We start from the raw sequence: 23,224 nt of genomic DNA, 5'->3' as shown, positions 1-23,224 counted from the left end.
ATCACAAGTTACATAATAATATCATTCCTACCCCTCGTGATCGAATTCGTATTATTCGTACAACCCCTCTGTATCGTGCAAACATTGTAAATCATTCATTTAAGAGTATTTAGAGTGAAGTTTGTAAAGTGAATAAAATAAAAGTGTGTCCTAGAACTACCAAAAAAAAAATTGTTTATTTTAGAATAACATCAAGCATTCCAATTAAAAATGAAATTTTTCTAAAAAATAAATAAAATCATCACTTGACCAATTTATTGTATAATCTAGAATGCTGACTTTAGTCATTAAACCTTGATTTTGATAATATTTTATTTTAATATATATTTGAGGTAAATTATTTACATGTAATACACCCAGGTAAATTTCTAAAATTCGCAGAAAATATTTTTGCCATCTGTGGAGTTTTACTGTGGTCTAAGCTTTCAATTTACTTTTGAAATATTGAATCATTTGCTAATTAAAAGTAATTGTTCCCGCATTCATTACGAAGGTTGCGAATTACGTTTACTTAATATTGATCAAGTGACATAACACTGGTAATCATTCTTTAACTAACTGAACTATGATATTAGTCATTTAGTACATTTGAGCATACAGTAAAACAGACTTGCCCACTTAAAATCACCCATACAGATTCTAGTTGATTCAATTTCATAAGCAGTGAATTCAAATCGGATTATGTCAATAAAACATAATAAGAGTGCAATGAATTTTTTTGTGCCATTGCAATCTCAGAGTCAAACTCAGTATCAAATATTTCCCTTTCACACAATTTTATGCAAATCATCTGATAGTCTACATTAATTTTTTCAAAAGTATATAATATATATATATATATATACAAGAAGGTATTTAAAGAATACCCAAAGGTTAAGCCATTTAATGAATCAAATAAACGAATCTCACCTTCGAAACAACATAACATAATATAATGAACACATAATATTACATAGGTAGCTATGAGAAACATAGATAACTTAATAGGTAGGTACCTAAATATAATTCTCTACGTAATAGGTTAAATCTTGAAATATTCATAGTATTTAAACGTATATATTTCAGTTCTGAATATACTAATCATAAAATATAACATCACCGATAGGCATGTAATATTTAAGTCTTACTCTTTTGAAATCAAAATTTGATTAAAATTCTGTAATGGTGTTGCGTCAAATAAATGTATTTTTCCTCGAATATTGATGTCACAGTGACAATGATAGGAATAAATATGAATTATTTATTAAGATGTTAAATATCAGTCGAATCATGAATAAATGTGTCAATCGGGGAGTTGAAGTCAATCTGGGCAATGTAGTCACGTCAATCAGGGAGATGAGGTCAATCAAAGGCAAGCGCGTTTACAGCCACTTGTTGCGCACATGGGAACCGAGTCGGCGGCCCCACATGAGGTTGTATCATACGAGCGTGCCCTGTAAGGGCTGCTGGCGGTCGGGAGTGGCGGGGGGTGGCGGGGGGTCATAAGGAACCCCCAGCGTGGCCTCTTCTGGCGGAGTTACCTCCAGCCCGATGCTCTGGTTTAGTGCGATCTTGATGTTCCCAGATTGGTTTGCCGCTTGCTGACGCTGCTGGTGCTGCAGCAGTGAGTTAAAGTGTGATATACCGATCTCTTCCAGACTGCTCTTACGTCGTCCTACCGTAGTGGAGAGACCCTGACGCAGGGAGTCGGAGCGGCGCAGCATGAGGTCGTCGATGATGCGGAGTGAGTTGGACCGACCGCGGAAACTGCCGGCTACGGTTGGACTGTCGGGGAGGGACAGAGAGTTGGCTTTGGCTGGAGGAGGTCGTGGAGACCCGTAGCCGAATCCCATTCCGATACCCATTCCAGATCCCATCCCAGATCCCATTCCTGAGCCCATTCCCATACCCATTCCCACTCCACCCATGCTGGATCCCATTCCAGCTCCCATACCTCCAGCCATGCCGGCACCGAGTCCAGCCCCCAGACCCGAGCCCCGCCGGCTTCCTCCCATGCCGCTAGCGGAACAGAAGCTGATATTTGATTTACGGCGGCTGTTGTGTCTTTCAAACGTTTTGTGGGCTGAGAATGGTGAAGGTCGAACTAGGTATCTGTTGAAACAAAATAAAAACCGCTGTAAAACACATAGGCTGACAAGAAATCCTCGTGGAACAAAGATTAACTGAGATTTACATACATGATATCGCCTTCTTCCAGCTTTAAGTCGCAGCTAGGGTTGATGATGACATAGGACAGACTGTTTCGCTTCTCGCTGACATCATCATAGTCAATTGTAGGCAGGTTCAGTGATTCCATCCGGGACCTCACTAAGTTGGCAATCTCAGCTCGCTCAATTTGCTGTGCGTGGTTGTCCCTTGCTTCATCGACCAGACCCACTGTGTACTGCTCCCGTAAACACACAAAAACACACTTAGTAATACAACAGAAGAATATTTTCTAGAAGGTGTCAGATCTCAAATACAGGTATTTTATATGCATCTATTAACTAAACTAAGTAGTTGTTTGGCACTAAAAATAAAAACACCCTTTTGAAAAATAACACCCTCTTCGCAATATATACCACATTTAAAGCAGGACGAATTTTGCAATTTGTTTTTGACTCTCCCAAAAAACAAAACACAAGTGTGAATATTAATGAAATGACGGTGAAAATCGCGATTTTATTTCTTTTTCATAAAAAATATGTTTAAATAAAACAACGCACAATCTGTATTACCCCTTGTAATACTATCGAAAGTTATTTGCTTCTTCTAAATGTAATCAGAAATTTGTGTGAGGGGTTCCCCCTTTTATTAATATTCTTATTTTCTCTCGAGTTTGTACAAATAAATATTTAATAGTTTGTAGAAGAAACAGAAACTATGCATGGAAACATGAAAAATGAATTGATGGATGTATACTATGTATTAGATAAAGCCAGTCAGCCAAGATTGGTATGATAATATAAAAAACGCGGGATTCAAGCATAATACTAATAGGTGGGAGTAACAGTGGGACATGAGAATGAGAAGGCTACGATTATATAAGTACTTATTATACGAAAAACTAAGTTGAAGAATAGTGAAGCCTAATGAAATGCAAACTTCTGACATGGCTAACCTTTGCGATTGCAAAAGTTGTGTGCGAATAATACGTAATTTACTTAGTGATTGATGAAGGCTCAGAAATAGTAGATCATTTCCATTTAGTGTGTTCATATTATAAGATTTATAGAAATAGGTTTACAGTTTTTGGTTTAGCTAAATTTAAATTCAAATATGACAGCAAATGTTTTAGGGGAATATTTCTCAAAAAACAGCATTTTCAAATTTATTTGTGCATATACAATATCCACGCACAAAGGTCCATAGAAAATTCAAGAGAAATTATTTTCATGTTTCCACTGAGATATTGTTGTTATTATAATATATTAAATAATAAAAAAATTACATGCTTTCATAATTTGTTACGCAAAGTGAATTTCTATTTTTTGAGAAAACATTCTAGTAATAGTAAAATAAAGAGAGAAGGAGACAATTTTTGGTTGGGAACTTTATCCGCAGTCATCTAAATCTATAAAAATCATGTGTCACTGTGTTTATACACGCTAATCTCCGAAACCGCCCAACTAATTTCAATGAAATTCAGTGAATGTGTACGGTTGGTTCCAGCTTAAATTATACGATAGTTTTGGACCCGATAGGTGGCGCTGTTGTCGAGTACTAATTAAAGTATAGATTTCTCATACAAAAATACGTAAAACCACAAATTTTAACTTCCCTACATAGAAGGCTGTGACAGGACAACGTCTGCTGAGGCCCACTAGTATCATATAAAAATACAAATCTCTTTGCAGTACAAAAGAGATGTCAGTCATGAATGTTCTGAATGAAATGTTTAAAAACCTCCAGTTATTTGAATATAATGTAAAATGTAATAATAATCGGTTAAACCAATACAATAACTTTACTCATACCGAATTAGAATGTGTAGTATAAAGAAGTATCAGGCAACACTCAAATGAATAATTATTATCAATAGCCAGGAGTGCAACAGGTGTAGAGGGTGTTTGTTTGTTTGTTCAGGGTGTTTTCCCTTACCGCAGTCTTGTCGTTATTAGAGCAGCCGCCGAGGCAACTAGTGGGCGTAGGAGGCGGGCGGTAGGTTACCCCCGCACTAGCACCGTCGGCTCCTTCTTCGACATGCTGTTTGCATACAACAAATTCAGAAAATAAACCTCTTAAGGCCTTTGACTTGACCCAAATATGCCGTTTATCAAAGATATCGCGATTGCAAAATGGAATAAGGAAAATGACGATAAAGATTTGCTTTTAAGTACAAATAGTACAATCATGATGTGAGGTTCAAGCAGTTGAATTGAAATTGAATGAAATACATATATACAAAAGAATGTTGATAAACAAGATCAAATATGTATTATGAATTAGAAAACAGTTGCCGCATATTAAAAATAAGATATGTAATTACTAGGTAATGAAAATTACACATAATATAATAATAGTTAAATATCTAATGTATAAAATGAATGTATTTCAAAATGAAGAAGGGCAACAACAATTGTTATTTAAAAAGTAAAGTTGGTTTACATTATAATATTATGTACCCATTTCAGTTACATGCTACCAAATCTAACTACAAACACCAAACACATTAAAACACTGAACACGTAACTATCTACTAAACTGTGTTTTCTATACTTCAATAGCAATAAGTAATAGCGTGGGAATTAAATCTGCAAAAAATTAAACAAAATTGTAATTTTCTGGCTACATATTATACGGAGGTATGTTTGCTCTTTTGTGAAGTAATGCTGCGTTTACATTTGCGAACCGAAATGTGAGACGTGCCACGAATTATGGGTAAGGAACGGAGTAACTACAAGTGGCGTTTTGCGCCATTTGCGTTTGCTTCGTTCCTTTTGCACAAGTGGTGGTTCAGCTGGGCAGTTCGGCTTGCGTGTGTATTCACAGCATAACATTATCAAAATCACTCGTTAAATAGTTGAAACCAGCCAAATGGTTAAAACTTGTTAAATGTGTTTAATTGGAAATATGTATAGTTTTTAAGAAAGCTGGCAGCGAGTTGTAACTTAAATGGGTATTATGCCGAGTTGCGCTACCTCCTTCTTTAGCCAACGTTTCGGATGTGTAATATTACACATCTAATCAAGTAATATTACACATCTAATCAAATAATATTACACATCTAATCAAATAATATTACACATCTAATCAAATAATATTACACATCTAATCAAGTAATATTACACATCTAATCAAATAATATTACACATCTAATCAAATAATATTACACATCTAATCAAATAATATTACACATCTAATCAAATAATATTACACATCTAATCAAATAATATTACACATCTAATCAAATAATATTACACATCTAATCAAATAATATTACACATCTAATCAAATAATATTACACATCTAATCAAATAATATTACACATCTAATCAAATAATATTACACATCTAATCAAATAATATTACACATCTAATCAAATAATATTACACATCTAATCAAATAATATTACACATCTAATCAAATAATATTACACATCTAATCAAATAATATTACACATCTAATCAAATAATATTACACATCTAATCAAATAATATTACACATCTAATCAAATAATATTACACATCTAATCAAATAATATTACACATCTAATCAAATAATATTACACATCTAATCAAATAATATTACACATCTAATCAAATAATATTACACATCTAATCAAATAATATTACACATCTAATCAAATAATATTACACATCTAATCAAATAATATTACACATCTAATCAAATAATATTACACATCTAATCAAATAATATTACACATCTAATCAAATAATATTACACATCTAATCAAATAATATTACACATCTAATCAAATAATATTACACATCTAATCAAATAATATTACACATCTAATCAAATAATATTACACATCTAATCAAATAATATTACACATCTAATCAAATAATATTACACATCTAATCAAATAATATTACACATCTAATCAAATAATATTACACATCTAATCAAATAATATTACACATCTAATCAAATAATATTACACATCTAATCAAATAATATTACACATCTAATCAAATAATATTACACATCTAATCAAATAATATTACACACATAATCAAATAATATTACACATCTAATCAAATAATATTACACATCTAATCAAATAATATTACACATCTAATCAAATAATATTACACATCTAATCAAATAATATTACACATCTAATCAAATAATATTACACATCTAATCAAATAATATTACACATCTAATCAAATAATATTACACATCTAATCAAATAATATTACACATCTAATCAAATAATATTACACATCTAATCAAATAATATTACACATCTAATCAAGTAATATTACACATCTAATCAAATAATATTACACATCTAATCAAATAATATTACACATCTAATCAAATAATATTACACATCTAATCAAATAATATTACACATCTAATCAAATAATATTACACATCTAATCAAGTAATATTACACATCTAATCAAATAATATTACACATCTAATCAAATAATATTACACATCTAATCAAATAATATTACACATCTAATCAAATAATATTACACATCTAATCAAGTAATATTACACATCTAATCAAATAATATTACACATCTAATCAAATAATATTACACATCTAATCAAATAATATTACACATCTAATCAAATAATATTACACATCTAATCAAATAATATTACACATCTAATCAAGTAATATTACACATCTAATCAAATAATATTACACATCTAATCAAATAATATTACACATCTAATCAAATAATATTACACATCTAATCAAATAATATTACACATCTAATCAAATAATATTACACATCTAATCAAGTAATATTACACATCTAATCAAATAATATTACACATCTAATCAAATAATATTACACATCTAATCAAATAATATTACACATCTAATCAAATAATATTACACATCTAATCAAATAATATTACACATCTAATCAAATAATATTACACATCTAATCAAATAATATTACACATCTAATCAAATAATATTACACATCTAATCAAATAATATTACACATCTAATCAAATAATATTACACATCTAATCAAATAATATTACACATCTAATCAAATAATATTACACATCTAATCAAATAATATTACACATCTAATCAAATAATATTACACATCTAATCAAATAATATTACACATCTAATCAAATAATATTACACATCTAATCAAATAATATTACACATCTAATCAAATAATATTACACATCTAATCAAATAATATTACACATCTAATCAAATAATATTACACATCTAATCAAATAATATTACACATCTAATCAAATAATATTACACATCTAATCAAATAATATTACACATCTAATCAAATAATATTACACATCTAATCAAATAATATTACACATCTAATCAAATAATATTACACATCTAATCAAATAATATTACACATCTAATCAAATAATATTACACATCTAATCAAGTAATATTACACATCTAATCAAATAATATTACACATCTAATCAAATAATATTACACATCTAATCAAATAATATTACACATCTAATCAAATAATATTACACATCTAATCAAATAATATTACACATCTAATCAAGTAATATTACACATCTAATCAAATAATATTACACATCTAATCAAATAATATTACACATCTAATCAAATAATATTACACATCTAATCAAATAATATTACACATCTAATCAAGTAATATTACACATCTAATCAAATAATATTACACATCTAATCAAATAATATTACACATCTAATCAAATAATATTACACATCTAATCAAATAATATTACACATCTAATCAAATAATATTACACATCTAATCAAGTAATATTACACATCTAATCAAATAATATTACACATCTAATCAAATAATATTACACATCTAATCAAATAATATTACACATCTAATCAAATAATATTACACATCTAATCAAATAATATTACACATCTAATCAAGTAATATTACACATCTAATCAAATAATATTACACATCTAATCAAATAATATTACACATCTAATCAAATAATATTACACATCTAATCAAATAATATTACACATCTAATCAAATAATATTACACATCTAATCAAATAATATTACACATCTAATCAAATAATATTACACATCTAATCAAATAATATTACACATCTAATCAAATAATATTACACATCTAATCAAATAATATTACACATCTAATCAAATAATATTACACATCTAATCAAATAATATTACACATCTAATCAAATAATATTACACATCTAATCAAATAATATTACACATCTAATCAAATAATATTACACATCTAATCAAATAATATTACACATCTAATCAAATAATATTACACATCTAATCAAATAATATTACACATCTAATCAAATAATATTACACATCTAATCAAATAATATTACACATCTAATCAAATAATATTACACATCTAATCAAATAATATTACACATCTAATCAAATAATATTACACATCTAATCAAATAATATTACACATCTAATCAAATAATATTACACATCTAATCAAATAATATTACACATCTAATCAAATAATATTACACATCTAATCAAATAATATTACACATCTAATCAAATAATATTACACATCTAATCAAATAATATTACACATCTAATCAAATAATATTACACATCTAATCAAATAATATTACACATCTAATCAAATAATATTACACATCTAATCAAATAATATTACACATCTAATCAAATAATATTACACATCTAATCAAATAATATTACACATCTAATCAAATAATATTACACATCTAATCAAATAATATTACACATCTAATCAAATAATATTACACATCTAATCAAATAATATTACACATCTAATCAAATAATATTACACATCTAATCAAATAATATTTAGAAGCGTTGGCTAAAGAAGGAGGTAGCGCAACACGGCATAATACCCCAAAAATAAATTACTATAATACTGTTGTGAGGCTAAAGGTAGTTGAGAGGGAAAGAAATGGGAAGAGAAAGGTGGAGAAACCTGCCTATTCTGATCTATTCACCGAACACGGCTAAAGCCATTTCAAGTGAGGTTTCAATTCTGAATGGTGGTTTTTTCACTAGGGCGATACTGAGAGTATCTTCCACTCTTTTAACATGCTGCAAATATATGACATTTTTTAAAATTAATTCATTGTGATACAACACAAATTAATTAAGAAAAAATTGCTTTGGCACCGCTGGGATTTGAACCCTCAACCTCTGGATTGGTAATTGAGAGGCCGTCGATGCGAAATATCAGTAATTAATAATGATACTAGATAAAATCTAACCTCTCTACTAAAATATGGAATATGATTTAAATTTTAACTTTTCCCCTTGTATTTCAGGGATATCAGAAAGTTTAATAAATAAAGTGTAGGGCAAGCAGAAAAACACATTCATCCATTTTTCTATTTTATTAACTGAGTCATGCTACTCGTGTAACAGAAATGACAGAAGCATTGGAATGTGAGATGTATCCAAGAAAATTATTGTAATACAAAACTTTCAGATACGCAATTCCAATTAATAATAATTTATATGTGTCTTGTAGCGAGAGTCATGAGAAAGGAATTTACCGAATCATTAGCCAATTATAAAAACAAAAAATTTATTGATATATCAGGTTTTTATTTTTATAAAATATTATTTGATAATGTGATTACACAGTTATTAAAGTTTGCAGTAATAAACAATTCTTAACTATTTATTGAAAATTACGTTTAGTAGGTAAAATAAATGTTTGTCAATTTCCATAAAGGATAATTCAACAAACTGTAAAAATTAATTTTGCATGATAAACTTTTTGTTTATTTGACGTTTTATGTTTATTTCATTTTACAATTATTATTTTATTGAAATGTAGAGCGAATAAATGCAAGGAGAATATGTGATTGGTAGAAAAAGTCGGAGACGCCTGAGGAAGAAATAAGTCAATCGAGTGAACAAATACTCGAGTCGGACCATGACAAGAGTCAGAATAACAGAAGGGGTTGTATGAGGTGATGTATGAATGTTATTGAAGCAAGGAGTGATTGCCAAGACCGAGTTGTTTGGCAGTCCACCCTCCCTACCTACCCCTGCCGAGAAACTGCGTGGTGGTTAGTTACTTAGTTTCATTAAACTATTATTCAATTATTGTTATTAATGATTTAAAAAGATAACTCTCAAAGAGAACTCTTAATTCACCGTCATTCTGACAGAAAAAAAGATAACAATCTAGTTAGAAATCACCATTCATATTAAAATATCAAAATTGGTTGTTATTAAGAAAAACCAACAAAAAAGCTGAAGATAAACCTGGAGTTTGTATTAAAAAGGACATAATACAAAATAAATATAATTACAAAACTTCACTAACGTATTGGTGTCAGAATGAGGACAAAGCGATCTAATAGTTCCTATGTATGTATTAAAGTATATTATTTTAGTGATGCGTTGAAGACGACTATGTAAATAATCGATTAAGAATTTGCTTAGAGGTTGTATGTATCTATATTAAGAATTTGCTTAGAGGTTGTATGTATCTATATTAAGAATTTGCTTAGAGGTTGTATGTATCTATATTAAGAATTTGCTTAGAGGTTGTATGTATCTATATTAAGAATTTGCTTAGAGGTTGTATGTATCTATATTAAGAATTTGCTTAGAGGTTGTATGTATCTATATTGAATGCAAAATAATAAGGCGTCCTTGTGAAAATCCTACTCTAAATTTTTTTCAACAATAAATCCAAAATAAATAAGCCTTCTATGTGTTTATTTTCTACTTTTAAAAGCAACCTTTCCCATTTGTTAATAATTATAAGTAACACACTATTTCTTTTACTAAAATTCTACAAGTTTTACAAATATAACACGTCAAACTATGTAACTACTCTTGTTTATAGAACACTGTGTTAGATTTACTAGTTAATAATTAATTAGTGCTGGTGAAAAACTAAACATTCTGTGTTTATTTGGCAAAACAGACATTTAAAAAGTAGGTATAAATTTAATATATCTACATACTATATGAGTTGTGAGAAAGCACCTATAATAATAGCTTATCCAATAAATTAAACAGCAAAGCCTTGATGAAAAAAAAAGAATTTAATTACATGTTTTGTTGTGTTTTATGATGGTTTAGTAAAATAAAAATTAGTATTTTGCAATGAGTCTGTGGCATAGCGACCACCCGGGGGACGTGAAATCAAAAGAATCAGAATTTCAGAATGGCCGCGGGCGGAGGTTTGTCGCATTACCACTGATGAAAGCCAATTAATTTCAATTCCTTGTGTTAGTGTTTAAAATGGAGATTTAACGTATGAATCTGAAAATGGCTGTCATAAAAAAAGCACATGCAAGTTTTTACTAACTCGGGAAAATTGCTAATTTAATAATGGTTTTGTCTGTTTTGGCCAAATCCTCGCAGAATAACTAAACACACAAATAATCTACACACAGAAGCTGCAAACATTTGACGATATATTACTTTTTATAGTGTGGGAGTGCGATCATTGGGAGTTTGTCACAGAAAAGGGCCGTGAATCAAATATAAGAACTGTCTTCAGCACAACTTGAGAAGATCTGCTTTTATCAAATTGAAACATAATTGATTTAGTGATATTGAATGAGACTAGTGTATTGTATGATCACAGCACTGGAGGATTTATTAGTCACTGATGAGACAACACATTATTCACACCACAAGAAATAACCTACATACACCTTTCCACAAACTAAAATGCCAAATATAGTATCTTCATGACGTATCCACTATTATTTTGAAAATAGGTAATTATTATTTATACTAAATATTATTATGTACTGATATTCGAAATATTGATTAAGAACTACGAACATTTTTATATGCATTATGAAATTTTATAGACAACATTCATTAAATATGTATAAGCCTATTGATTTCTAAGAAGAAATTAATCTAATTAACCAACACCTCCGAATTTATAGAAAGGGTTCGTTTTTCATCGTTTTACGAATGGCTACGAGTAAACTGACTTTTAAAATTACAAAAGAATGAGAAGGTTAAGGAAAAAGGGCTATAAAGCTGAAGTGACTTATTGAAAAGCTTAGAGAAAATCATGTTACAAATAAAAGGGTGAACATGGAATAGCGACCCATTGCCACACGTGCTCACTGCTCGCAGATCTCATGCAAATGAAATGACTTAATGTTTGATTCCCTAACGTGACCATTTATTCAGAACATTTAAATTACATCAATTCAGCCCAATTGGGTTTTTTTGACATTTGAAAGGTCCCCGTTAAACGCCTTTCAAATTGTAATCAACTGACAAGCTCAACAACATGATAGATGTCCTCTTCTGCTGATCACAATTTGTTCAAAATCTGACACGGATTAAGAATCGGCATTTAATGAGGACCTTTCAATTGTCAAAAAACTAAATGGCGCTGAATGATCAGTGGATGTCAATGTTACATATGAATTTCTGTGAAATAACCCATCTTAACTAACATTTATTGATCTGTCTGGAGAAAAAATAAGTTTTGAATAGCTGATTGAGTATTAAGGTTAAGTTGCATGACCCAACTAACAACAATCTTTTATAAATATGTATGTATATTTTTTAATAGCATCACTAATTTGGGTACATTGTGAGGCCGACAATAGTGGGAGTGAGAAGGAGATGGGGGAAGAGGAAGATAAGGAAGTACCTGGCTATTGCTGAATTGAAGCATGTTTTTAGGGCTTCTAGGTTTCGTTTGAACAATAAAACATGTAGATACGATTTGAGATTTTCTAGGCCAAAAGTATCATAGTGATTTTTTTTGGGGTATTATGCCGTGTTGCGCTAAAGAAGGAGGTAGTGCAACACGGCATAATACCCCAAAAATAAATCAATAAAATAATACATGTAATCTCAAATCAAAGCTTGATTCTAATTTGATTAAATACTACTGAATCCCATAAAACATTAAATCGTGAAGAACTGTTTCAAACTTGGATGAAAGTCAAAGATTCAAAAGCTATTATAATCTCAAAGTTCATTTAAGAAAATCTAATCTGCCACCTATTAAAGTATTGTAAAATGAGATATTATGTAAAATCAAGCCAAAGTCATTTCATGTGCAATCAATCTGTCTCCTCTCTCACTGGTGAAAAGCGTTGAGTTCTTGTGTGGGTGTGTGTGTGGCGTATATCTGGGTGTATGTGCCTCCGCTCGGGGGACGGTTAGACTCACCGATGGTCGCATTCGCACGCAGTGGGACCACGGCCACGTCCCGGCCCCGGACATACTCACGTGCGAGGTGTCCGCCAGGCTGGTGTCCTGAGTGCGGTATATGCCGATAGGGATCTCGCAGGTGGTGGAGCACAGCTTCTGGTACAGGCGCCCGTAAGTGCGGATCCACATGTCTTCCTTGGTGATCTTCATCTGAACAGGAGAGTTATCATATTCACACACAACTGCTGACCCTGTACAAATCGCAAGTGTGCCCCACTGTTGATTCCACTATCTTAATAAACAGATTTAGGTCTGTGCCCTAAAAATTTTAGGGCACAGATGATAGGTACAAGTTGCACACGGTTGAGATTTGTCATTTGAGAACGGGTAATTTCTACGACTCGTTCTTGAGTTCAATAGCTCGGCTGTAGAATGATTTGCCGGCTTCTGCGTTTCCTGCCTTCCTTCGTCTCTTCAAGACCCATGGTCACTCCTCCCTCTTCTCAAAAAAGACCCTACATACAGCATACCCTGAGGGAAATTATATTCTTCAGGGTCTCTTGTTCGGAGTTAATGCAAAAAAAACAAGTATCTAACATATTAGGATGACAGAATCGTGGAACAAATTTTCTGACAGGTTTTTAGCTAATGTGAAAACGAAATCGATTTTGTTGAAAGAGATAACAATTTACAGACCATTCCAGTATGAAAAATGCGTGAAAATATCAATACGTACATGTCCTGAATATGTACCCATTGTGTTTTGTAGTAACTAAATTCACTCTCCATGTGAAAGAGTCAATTGCCATTTTGATGTGAAAAATAAACCTGAAAAAGTGGTTTAGAAAAAAGAAGCGCACAAACCGAGGTTAGGAATCCAGAGCCGGGAGCTTGGTCAACGCCGAGGAGCAGCCTCACAAAGGTGATGACATAGTCCTTGACAAAGGCTTGGTATAGCAGGGTGTCGAGCATGGAAGCAGAGAACACAGATCCGGCGGCGAAGGGCAGCCGGAACATGTAGGAGATATGGGAGCCGCGCTCCTTCTCGCACTGAAACAACACCACAGTCACAGTGCACGGTATATTCGTATATTCACTGCAAGGTACATTCACAAAAGGTAGCCATTTTAAAAATCAAACAGATTTAGTACTCATTTGACAATACGCAGGTATAACGCTGACTGAAGATAGATATCAACTTATTTATTTGTGGTTAACATACAGACACATCAAATATTTGATTAAAAAAATCAGAACCTAAAACAATACATTTTTGCAGAATGGATCAATCTATTACTGTATGATTATTTACATAAGTAACCATACATTTTCAGAGCAATTCACATAATAATAGTATATTTTTTATACATATTCATAATAAAAATATAAAAAAATGGCAATGCAATGTTTTTTATTAGTATATCAATACATTATAAGGTTAGATAGAAGCAACAATAGAATCGCATTAACATTCGCCGACAAACAAGAAATCCATATACAAGTATGAGCTGCGTATCAGTGTGCGGTCTATCTTTTATGTGCATATCATTAGACAATAACACTAACCCAATATATTGACAATTCACATGTTTTAGAAATGCCAAAATATGCGGTTAATAGTTATCGAAAATAGGTACCTGAATAATCGCAAAACAATACAATATATTAAAATTTTTAAAGATTTTATATCATCATAAAAGAATGCCGAATTCTATCGCTGAACAAAAAGTTACCTAAGTTTCAGCATATTCAACGCAGACAAGATATGAGTAGAATTAATTTACAATTCTACATTTGAGTAAAATATTAAATAAAAGTATGTGAAATGCATACGCGCGCATGAAACAGATTAAAATTAGTTACAGATTAGTCAATTTGTAAATTGCAGCAGTAGAATGGAATGTTTGGGGTACCTTTTCCATTTTGGAGAGATGCAGGGCGTACTTATCGTGAGCCCTGAACTGCATGAAGCGCATGTTGGATGACTGAGATAATTCGGTGATGGAGCGAATTGAAGGGAAAAACCTGTAAAGCGTAAAATCAAACTGAAGGTGTGTAGTTATAAATGTTGCGAGTGGAAGAGAAATAATAAACAAAGGTTAGAGAACCTGGTTGCATGAGATCATCTAACCGTTTCCTAAACTTGCGCAGACTGCATGGATTTTATTATTGCCTACTTAATATAAAGACGCAATAACAAGAAAGTTTATTCACAGTCCTCCACACTAGGTTTTCCTGTTCCGAGGCGGACTGTAGTTGCAGTATGGGTGTTACATCATGTTTTCATCATCTTCGTGTATGTTGATTTCCACAAATATTGATGATATTATTGATGAAACTTTCAATTAGTCAACACAAGTCAAATGCGCAGCCCTAAGTATAGATACCGGGTAAATAGAATAGGTTTGAAGGGAAATAAGTAGTCAAAAACAGCGGTAGATAATTTGGCGTATCTTACTTGAACATGGTCTGTACTGCGACGATTGTGTTGCAGTCAGAGAGGCTGTCTTCCTCAGCGGAGTTGGACAGCTCTTTGTTGACAACAACCACATTCTCAGCCAGAGTTATTCCAGCCCTCAGCAGGTCGTCAAGCCTGAAAGAAAGGTCATTGATGCGTTAATAAACAAGATGGTATTTACTCTACTGCTGAAGACATAAAGGCCGGTGTGATTTATTGGATATAGCGAAGAGTTGAACTGAACTCTCGCCAATATTAAAATGATGAATTATATATGTGTATGTCTACGCAAATCATTTCCGCAAAATAGCAATTATAGATAACTTTCGCATGATACATGGGTAGCAGTAGCATGCAGTGACTTATTTGTCCAACTTCACGATTTATTTTCTATTTAAACTATCTTAAACATTTTGTTGCGTTTAAAATCGTAAAAGCAGAAGATAGGTCACTGCACGGAAACGAAGGGTAGGTAAATATGTATGTACCTATCTAACTATTGAGCTATTAGTGTTCTTTATAATAATAGCTTTACTCAAAATTTCACGCTTACTGAAATATTTTTGCTACCGAAACTTTTAGGGAGATACTGGCCGAGTTAGTATAATGACTATTTTGTAGAAACGCGATTGTTTTTTAAAATCTCTGTTCTTAACTACAAGAAAAAAATCATCTCACGAATCGATGGTTCCCAGCATCCAGTAAACCAGAGGGAAGTAGGCGATGGAGTCCAAGAACGCAACGTGCGGGCGTCGCTCCAGCAGGAGGATGATCGGATTCAGCGAAGTCTTGGACCTGGAAATACAGAAATATAATTAAATAGTGTAGGTTTGTACACATGCACACTTTGCCGACATTTCGCAAGCTCGACAACGACACCAGTCTCTTGCGACCAGCTGGGCGAGGTTGTTACAACTTACGTCGTTGAGACTTTAAACATGGGATCACTTGTGTCAGACATTTTGTAACAATGCATATGATCAATGCTAGGAACAAACAGTCAACAAATAATGACAGGATATTAAAATAACAGCTGCAGCAACTACATATTTGGTTTCAAGTAAAGTTATAAAAAACTTTCTAGTTTTGACATTTCGAGAATTCAATGATTGGAGGCGATGCGGGTCTCTTGATTTCCGTAGAGGATGTGCGCAGCAAGTTGTTTGCGACGTGAATACACGACATGAGTATCGGATACATGCTTACCCCTGTGAAAGAAGGGTCTTAAAAACTGTTGTCATTTCTATATGCCTAATTGCATCTTCAGGTATAGAAATTACTGATTCAATTGAATCAGTCCCTGACTGTGCTGGTTTTTAGCAATATCAGTCAGTCATAAATTTATACACCACGATTTTCAATGTTGTTGTCCTCAAAAGATCTACCGTCCTGTAATCCGAATTTCTTCAAGACCCACATTAAAAAATCCCCTACCTTTGCCCTGATGGTGATCACTGGGCGGTGACATATTTCTCTTTTCTATACACTGTGTTGAGAGGGGCGCTCTTGTGAGGTGTAATATTTAAAAACAATTAAATATGGTAAAATAGTTTATTTTTCTATGGATTATTGAAGCTCCAGTCAGCTGCGCAGAAAAGTCTCACGGACTGCGCTGTAAACTGTTACCTTACTTTCGGACTTTACTTTTCTGCGCGGCGGCCTGGAGTGGTGCATACCGCTGCTCCGAAGTGTACGTCTGGTAGAGCCTAATGGGTGTAAAAGGTTAGTAGATAAATATAGTTTTGTTTTTACCTGAAGTGGGCACGCAGGGGTACGATGAAGTTGTATATTCCATTGGAGGCATAGTCTGCCGCAAGGATGATGGTCTTATTCTGCCACTGATAGTCCTTGGCGCTCCTGTAGGAGCAGTGTTCGCATACCTGCGCCAGCTGCAGGCAGCACAGTGGCTTCTTCTCCTTAAGTAGGTAGCAGAGGGTCGGGCTCACCCCGATGAATGGGGACACGGGAGGGAAACCCTTCACAATACTGGAATATCAGGAAAGTATTATCCATAAGCTTTCAGGCAATGCTTTAATTATATTTACAAGTGTGCGTCTAACTACAACTGGATTTTACAGTTGTTTTGCCAGGTTCTAAACTACGATAATTCTAATTAGAAACCTACGTAGGATATTCAAATAAATTATTTTAAGGTCCAATAGATCAGATTCATTTCTAAAATTGGTGCAATATTTTTGAATTTGTGATGTCGGTAGGGTTTTAATTTGACATCATAAAATCATGTCATAAAATCAAAGATTTTTCACTACAAAAGCAAATACCTACATTAAAAAATAATATTTCAATTTACCCATTAATAATAAATAATAATACAATGACACTACATTCTATCGTTTTAATTCTTTTTTATGTCATTGGTGACACTTTATTTCAAAAGTTACGTAATATATGTAACAGCTAGATATTAATAAACACTGTAGAGAAAATTATTAGGCACTTACGAAAAAATTTGCATGAACTAACATGTCATACCAACTACCAATTGGTTTGTGTGACAATCGTTAAATATGTAATACCCAGTGTGAAAACCTTGTACATATAGAAAAACATTTAATCGTAAAGTTTCATATTTTCCCTTAGGAATTCAACCCGAGACAGCGGCTCAGAGACAAAAGTTATATGTTGGAGGATTAGGCTTTGAAACATTGAAGAAAGGTTATATTATATGTACAAATATACAAAATACCCCACTACACTAAAGCACCCCGGAGACAATCAATATCAATTGTCAATGGATACGTCAATTTACATCATTGGTGCAAGATCGTTTACAGTCAATTGAAGTATGTAGTTGAAATTTGCGACATCCTATTGACAGGAGAATGATGGGTATTTTAATTGAGTGCGTAGACAAGTACCATTGATTGACAATTATTGTTTGTTCAGTTGGTCTATCGATCTAATCCTTTGCAATTCAGTTTCATCGTAGAATGAGATTATTTGTTTTTACTTATAATTGTAATAACCAGTGTAACGATGGCTACCCATATTTAGGTCTCATCGCTTTAGACCTTGAGCGATGATTGCCTAAATTTATCTACAATCGAAATTTAAAAAAAACCTAATAATATGGGAAAAATATTGACATATACGTAGATTCATATTAAACCACAGTAAGCAGTTTATATGTTTCCATATTAATATTAGGAGGTATGATTTTATTTTTGAGTGCAGCCAAATTCTCAAACTCTCAAAATCTCCATCGCTCAAGGCATTTATTTTGCAAATACCCTATCGCTCGAGTGGTTTTATTACGATTGTCCAGAATTATGGAAACTAAATTCAAAAGTTTATGGCTGTATTCAAACACTTTAAGTACTCTTTCTGCAGATGTATATAAAACAACAGGGGTAAAAAATATTGGCGGCTCGATTGAAGTTCCGCAATTGCACTTCAATTGCAAATGTCAATCGCGTGAATACATTGACGATTATTGATATTCATCGTCTCTGGGGCACTTAACATATAATCCCATCTTGTGACCAGAATTGTCAACAGTAAATTATTGCCAGGAATCGATGCGCAAAGATTCACAGCGTAGCCTATGCAGTGGCGGCTCGTGACTTTTGGGTTACTAGAGTGCTAATATTACAAAAAATGGCTTAATTGATGTTGTTGTAGCTGAAAACGATTTTTTTTTTTTTTTTCGAAAATTGATTTTTTGTATGAAGATTTTCAGGAATTCCGTGCGGCGCACGGCTATACTGAAATTTCCTGAAAATCTTCATACAAAAAATCGATTTTCGAAAAAAAAAAAAAAAATCATTTTAAGCTATAACAACATCAGAAATGCCATTTTTTATAATATTAGCACTCTAGTACACCCAAAAGTCACGAGCCGCCACTGAGCCTATGGCTGTCCACTGTTTAGTTGGTATGTACTTACAGTAATTGAAGTGTCATACGGTATCTAAGTGGACGGCATTATACAAAAGTAATTGAACCCGCAATATAATACAATATAGAATTGTCTATTCCGAATGCAGCATAGCGTGATTTTGGAATTTTGAAAAGTGATTCATCAGAATTAAGACTCCATGATATAATACCCAAGCCTGGCAGGGCACATATAATAAACGAAAAATAAATGATAATCTTTTGAATTCTATTTCTTTGACACCATTTCTCATGATGCCATGATGGTTGCAAACACCGCAGATTAAGATTACATAGAACATAAATAGATAAGTATTCAATTCTGCTGGCCCAGTAGAATACGCACAGCTTCTGAGAGAGTAACTTAACTCTAACTTCAAAGGAGACCGGTGCCTGAGCTGGTTGGTTGAGCTAGTTAAACCGAGCTTGTCAATGAAAGGCTTGTTGGAAAGATTGCTTTCGTTGAAAGAGACCAAATTTCCATTTCAATCCTTTTTTTAGATTTGTTCAACTAGATCAGAGGTTCCCAAAGTTGTCTATATGCACCCCCAGGGGTCGATATCAGCTTGCTGGGGGTCTATGTCAGTGAGAAAAAAGTTTAGGAACCTCTGAACTAGATGTACAATTTTTCATAATCTTAACTATGAAGTAGAAATCTGTTTGAAACTAAATTTGCACAACTTTTTCAGTTTAAAGTCATCCCTATTGTGAACTCCATGGAGCATTGAGATATACAATTAAATGTTGAAAATTAAATGTAGGGTGTATCAACACGTACCTGAAAGATTTTAAAAAGCGTGTGCTCAATATGCTCAGGAATCGCTGGTTAAAATCCTTTTGGATCGTGCATATATTTTAATAAGTAGGGCAAAGCAGGGTAGTAGCGCTAGTTGTATTATATTTGCGGGTTGACCGATTCTTGCATAACACAGACCAACTATAAAAGGGGTTCAGTGCAAAAGGGTGTAACTTACCGAGCATACTCCACATGCCATGCCGATTGGAAAGGGTTGGTGCATTGCGAAGGCGCCCCCTCAGACGAGGGGGAGGGGGGGCTGGCAGGGGCCGCGGGGGAGGGGGGCCCCGAGCTGGCCGGCGAACTACTGCCCCGCACACATATACATTTACACAGGCACAGGGTGGACATAAGTCAAACGACAGACAAAATAACTTTAAATTTATTTATTTTTTCACTTTTAAAGGAAACTTGTTAAAGTGTTCTAACCAATCAATTTAATTTATTGTTGTAGACAATAACATTACAAATCATATAGACACGTTGTAGCGTTTTCAAAGTGGCACGCAAAAGATACGTTAATTACCATCTTTTCGATTTAGTTAATTTAGTACTAAATTGTCATGTGTTGAATGAGGTTGTGTGTTATATCTTACAAAAATTGCGCAAATGAGTGCCAAAATGTCCTTGTGAAAGGTGGTTTCCAATACTCAGCAAACACTAGTAAAAGCCAAGGAATAAAATTGCATTAGTAAATGACTTATCAATTAAGATTGTTTCCTCGAATGTTTTAAGCTCTAGAGCAGGGGTGCTCAAACTTGAACTGCTGGCGATCTACCTCAATATTATTAGATTCCGATCGATCGACTCTGAGAGGCTGCAAGTATGTGTGATGCAGGATTGTCATCTATGTAGGTAGGGTGTATCGTGGCGCAGGTATAAGTGTATATATAGGGACGTTGCACAATTGCATGGCCACCAATCCACATAGAATTTGGAGGAACGACAGAAATTAGTCAAGGTAGGTGGAGGTCTGCACTAAAAAGTCAATAAAAAAACTTATATTTATTCAAAATTGCAAGTTTATTGGTTCTTACAAAAAACAAACGAGTTCTAGTTTCTAAACTTAACTAAATAATGACTTTGGATGTTGAAGCGTGGCACTGCATGTCCTCAGCATACTTTTAATACGATGGTACGTAATTACCGAGTGCTAATCGCAAGCACGATGACATATGTTCGTCAGTTAGTCGATTGCGATATTTTGACATAATTATCTTCATTTCAGAAAATGCAGACTCGCTCGAGTAAGTTGACCCAAACATTGTCGTCAACTGAAGGGCGATTTGCCTTAGATTCGGATATTTATCTTCAGATATAAAATACCAGAATTTTGTGTCAGATGCTGTGGCTATGAGATGTATATCTGATATTATCTGCAATGTTCCAGAACACTCCGTTAAGTAACTCAGTCCGCTCCAAGCTACAAATAAATAATAAGAAAGAAGGCATGAAAAATGGGAAATTTTTCTCGAGATCGACTCAAAAAGCAGTCGCGATCGACCGGTCGATCGCGATCGACCGTTTGAGCACCCCTGCTCTAGAGAATGTAGCAAAACATAAAAATAAGGACAACCTACGGCAGTAGGTCTTCACGCATTCCATATATGCATTTTAATGAAAGTGAGTTAGCATTTTGTCATCTTTTAAGTATGTAAACGCTCCCTTATCCATTTCGTTCACATACACATTTTTTTTGAATGGCTCATCTTGCTGGCTGATCTTTGTCATACATGAATGAATGTTTGAATTAAGAATTTAATGGAAACTTAAGTGTGTTTGTTGCTTGCCACATTTTGCGAGACAGTAACGTGTCTATATCATTGTAATGTCATTGGTTATATGGCAAACAGAATAACTCGTTTCATTATTCCCCATTGAAAGCATTTGATGAATTTAAAAAATATTTTTGTGGAAAAGCAATCACATCACCACTAGTGCCGTCAAATCAATTGGGAGACTTTTATTTTAAACAGCTGTAAATTAAATAATGCTTATAATATTATGCAGTCAGGTTTGCTTATGACCTACAAGGTTTCAGTAAATTGGTTGTTATAAGCCATTGATTTGAACATTACTTAACTGAGTAGTTAAGTCAGTAAGGGCCAGTTGTTTAACTGACCGTCAAATTTTAAATTGTCGCGACATATCAACCATCAGCCATTGTGAATATTTTGACATCAGAAGGGTCCTCCACGTTAAACGCAGATTCTTGGCCCGTTTTAGATTTTGATCGAACTGTGATCTGTCAAGCGTAACGGTAAATGTGACAGTCGGAAATACAACTGGCTCTAAGTATATGCAGAAAAAAATTATATATAAAATTATAATTATAGGTATATAGTTGTCATAAATGAACTTGACTGAATAATATTTGTATGCACAAACTTTGAAAATAATGAAATTTCTTTTGCAAGTTCAATGTTCGTTATTGATTACATTTGAACCGTTGAATTACTTACTGAACAGAAATACAATTTTTCCAATTCAAAGGTTAATTTTTATTTGTCGTTTGACGTACTAAAACAAAACAAAAACTGCATTATAAATAATTAAAAAAATCATTGAGGAACACTAAGAAAAGATGTATAAAATGGGGACATATAATATTATTACATATACAAGTGGAAGATTGTGCTAAAAAATTTACATAGAAAGGTGGTACATTGAGACATTAAACATAAAGTCCATGCATTTCTTGAAGCATAGTCAAAAAGGGCCCTGCTTTGTTAATGATTTTTAAATTTTATT

General features: G+C 32.8%; 1 protein-coding gene across 1 annotated transcript in view; it reads right to left on the bottom strand.

Moving 5' to 3' along the window:
- Positions 1–1,102: 1,102 nt before the first annotated feature.
- SLO2 (slowpoke 2) overlaps positions 1,103–23,224 on the bottom strand; it is a 463,125-nt gene continuing 441,003 nt past the window's right edge. Inside the window, exons 16-23 of the mRNA XM_089646001.1 lie at positions 17,533–17,766; positions 16,459–16,575; positions 15,781–15,915; positions 15,236–15,347; positions 14,187–14,372; positions 13,401–13,532; positions 2,178–2,383; positions 1,103–2,091 (exon numbers count right to left, since the gene is read on the bottom strand). Coding sequence (XP_089502127.1) covers positions 1,419–2,091; positions 2,178–2,383; positions 13,401–13,532; positions 14,187–14,372; positions 15,236–15,347; positions 15,781–15,915; positions 16,459–16,575; positions 17,533–17,766 — 1,795 coding nt within the window. The 3' untranslated portion in view covers positions 1,103–1,418. The remainder of the gene's footprint in view (positions 2,092–2,177; positions 2,384–13,400; positions 13,533–14,186; positions 14,373–15,235; positions 15,348–15,780; positions 15,916–16,458; positions 16,576–17,532; positions 17,767–23,224) is intronic.

Source organism: Hesperophylax consimilis, chromosome 23 (genome assembly GCF_061612785.1).
Source record: "Hesperophylax consimilis isolate HC1 chromosome 23, BYU_Hcon_1.0, whole genome shotgun sequence".
NCBI classification, from domain to species: Eukaryota; Metazoa; Arthropoda; class Insecta; order Trichoptera; family Limnephilidae; genus Hesperophylax; species Hesperophylax consimilis.
Note: the sequence above shows the minus strand (reverse complement) of the source record. Positions and strands in the feature narration are given on the sequence as shown.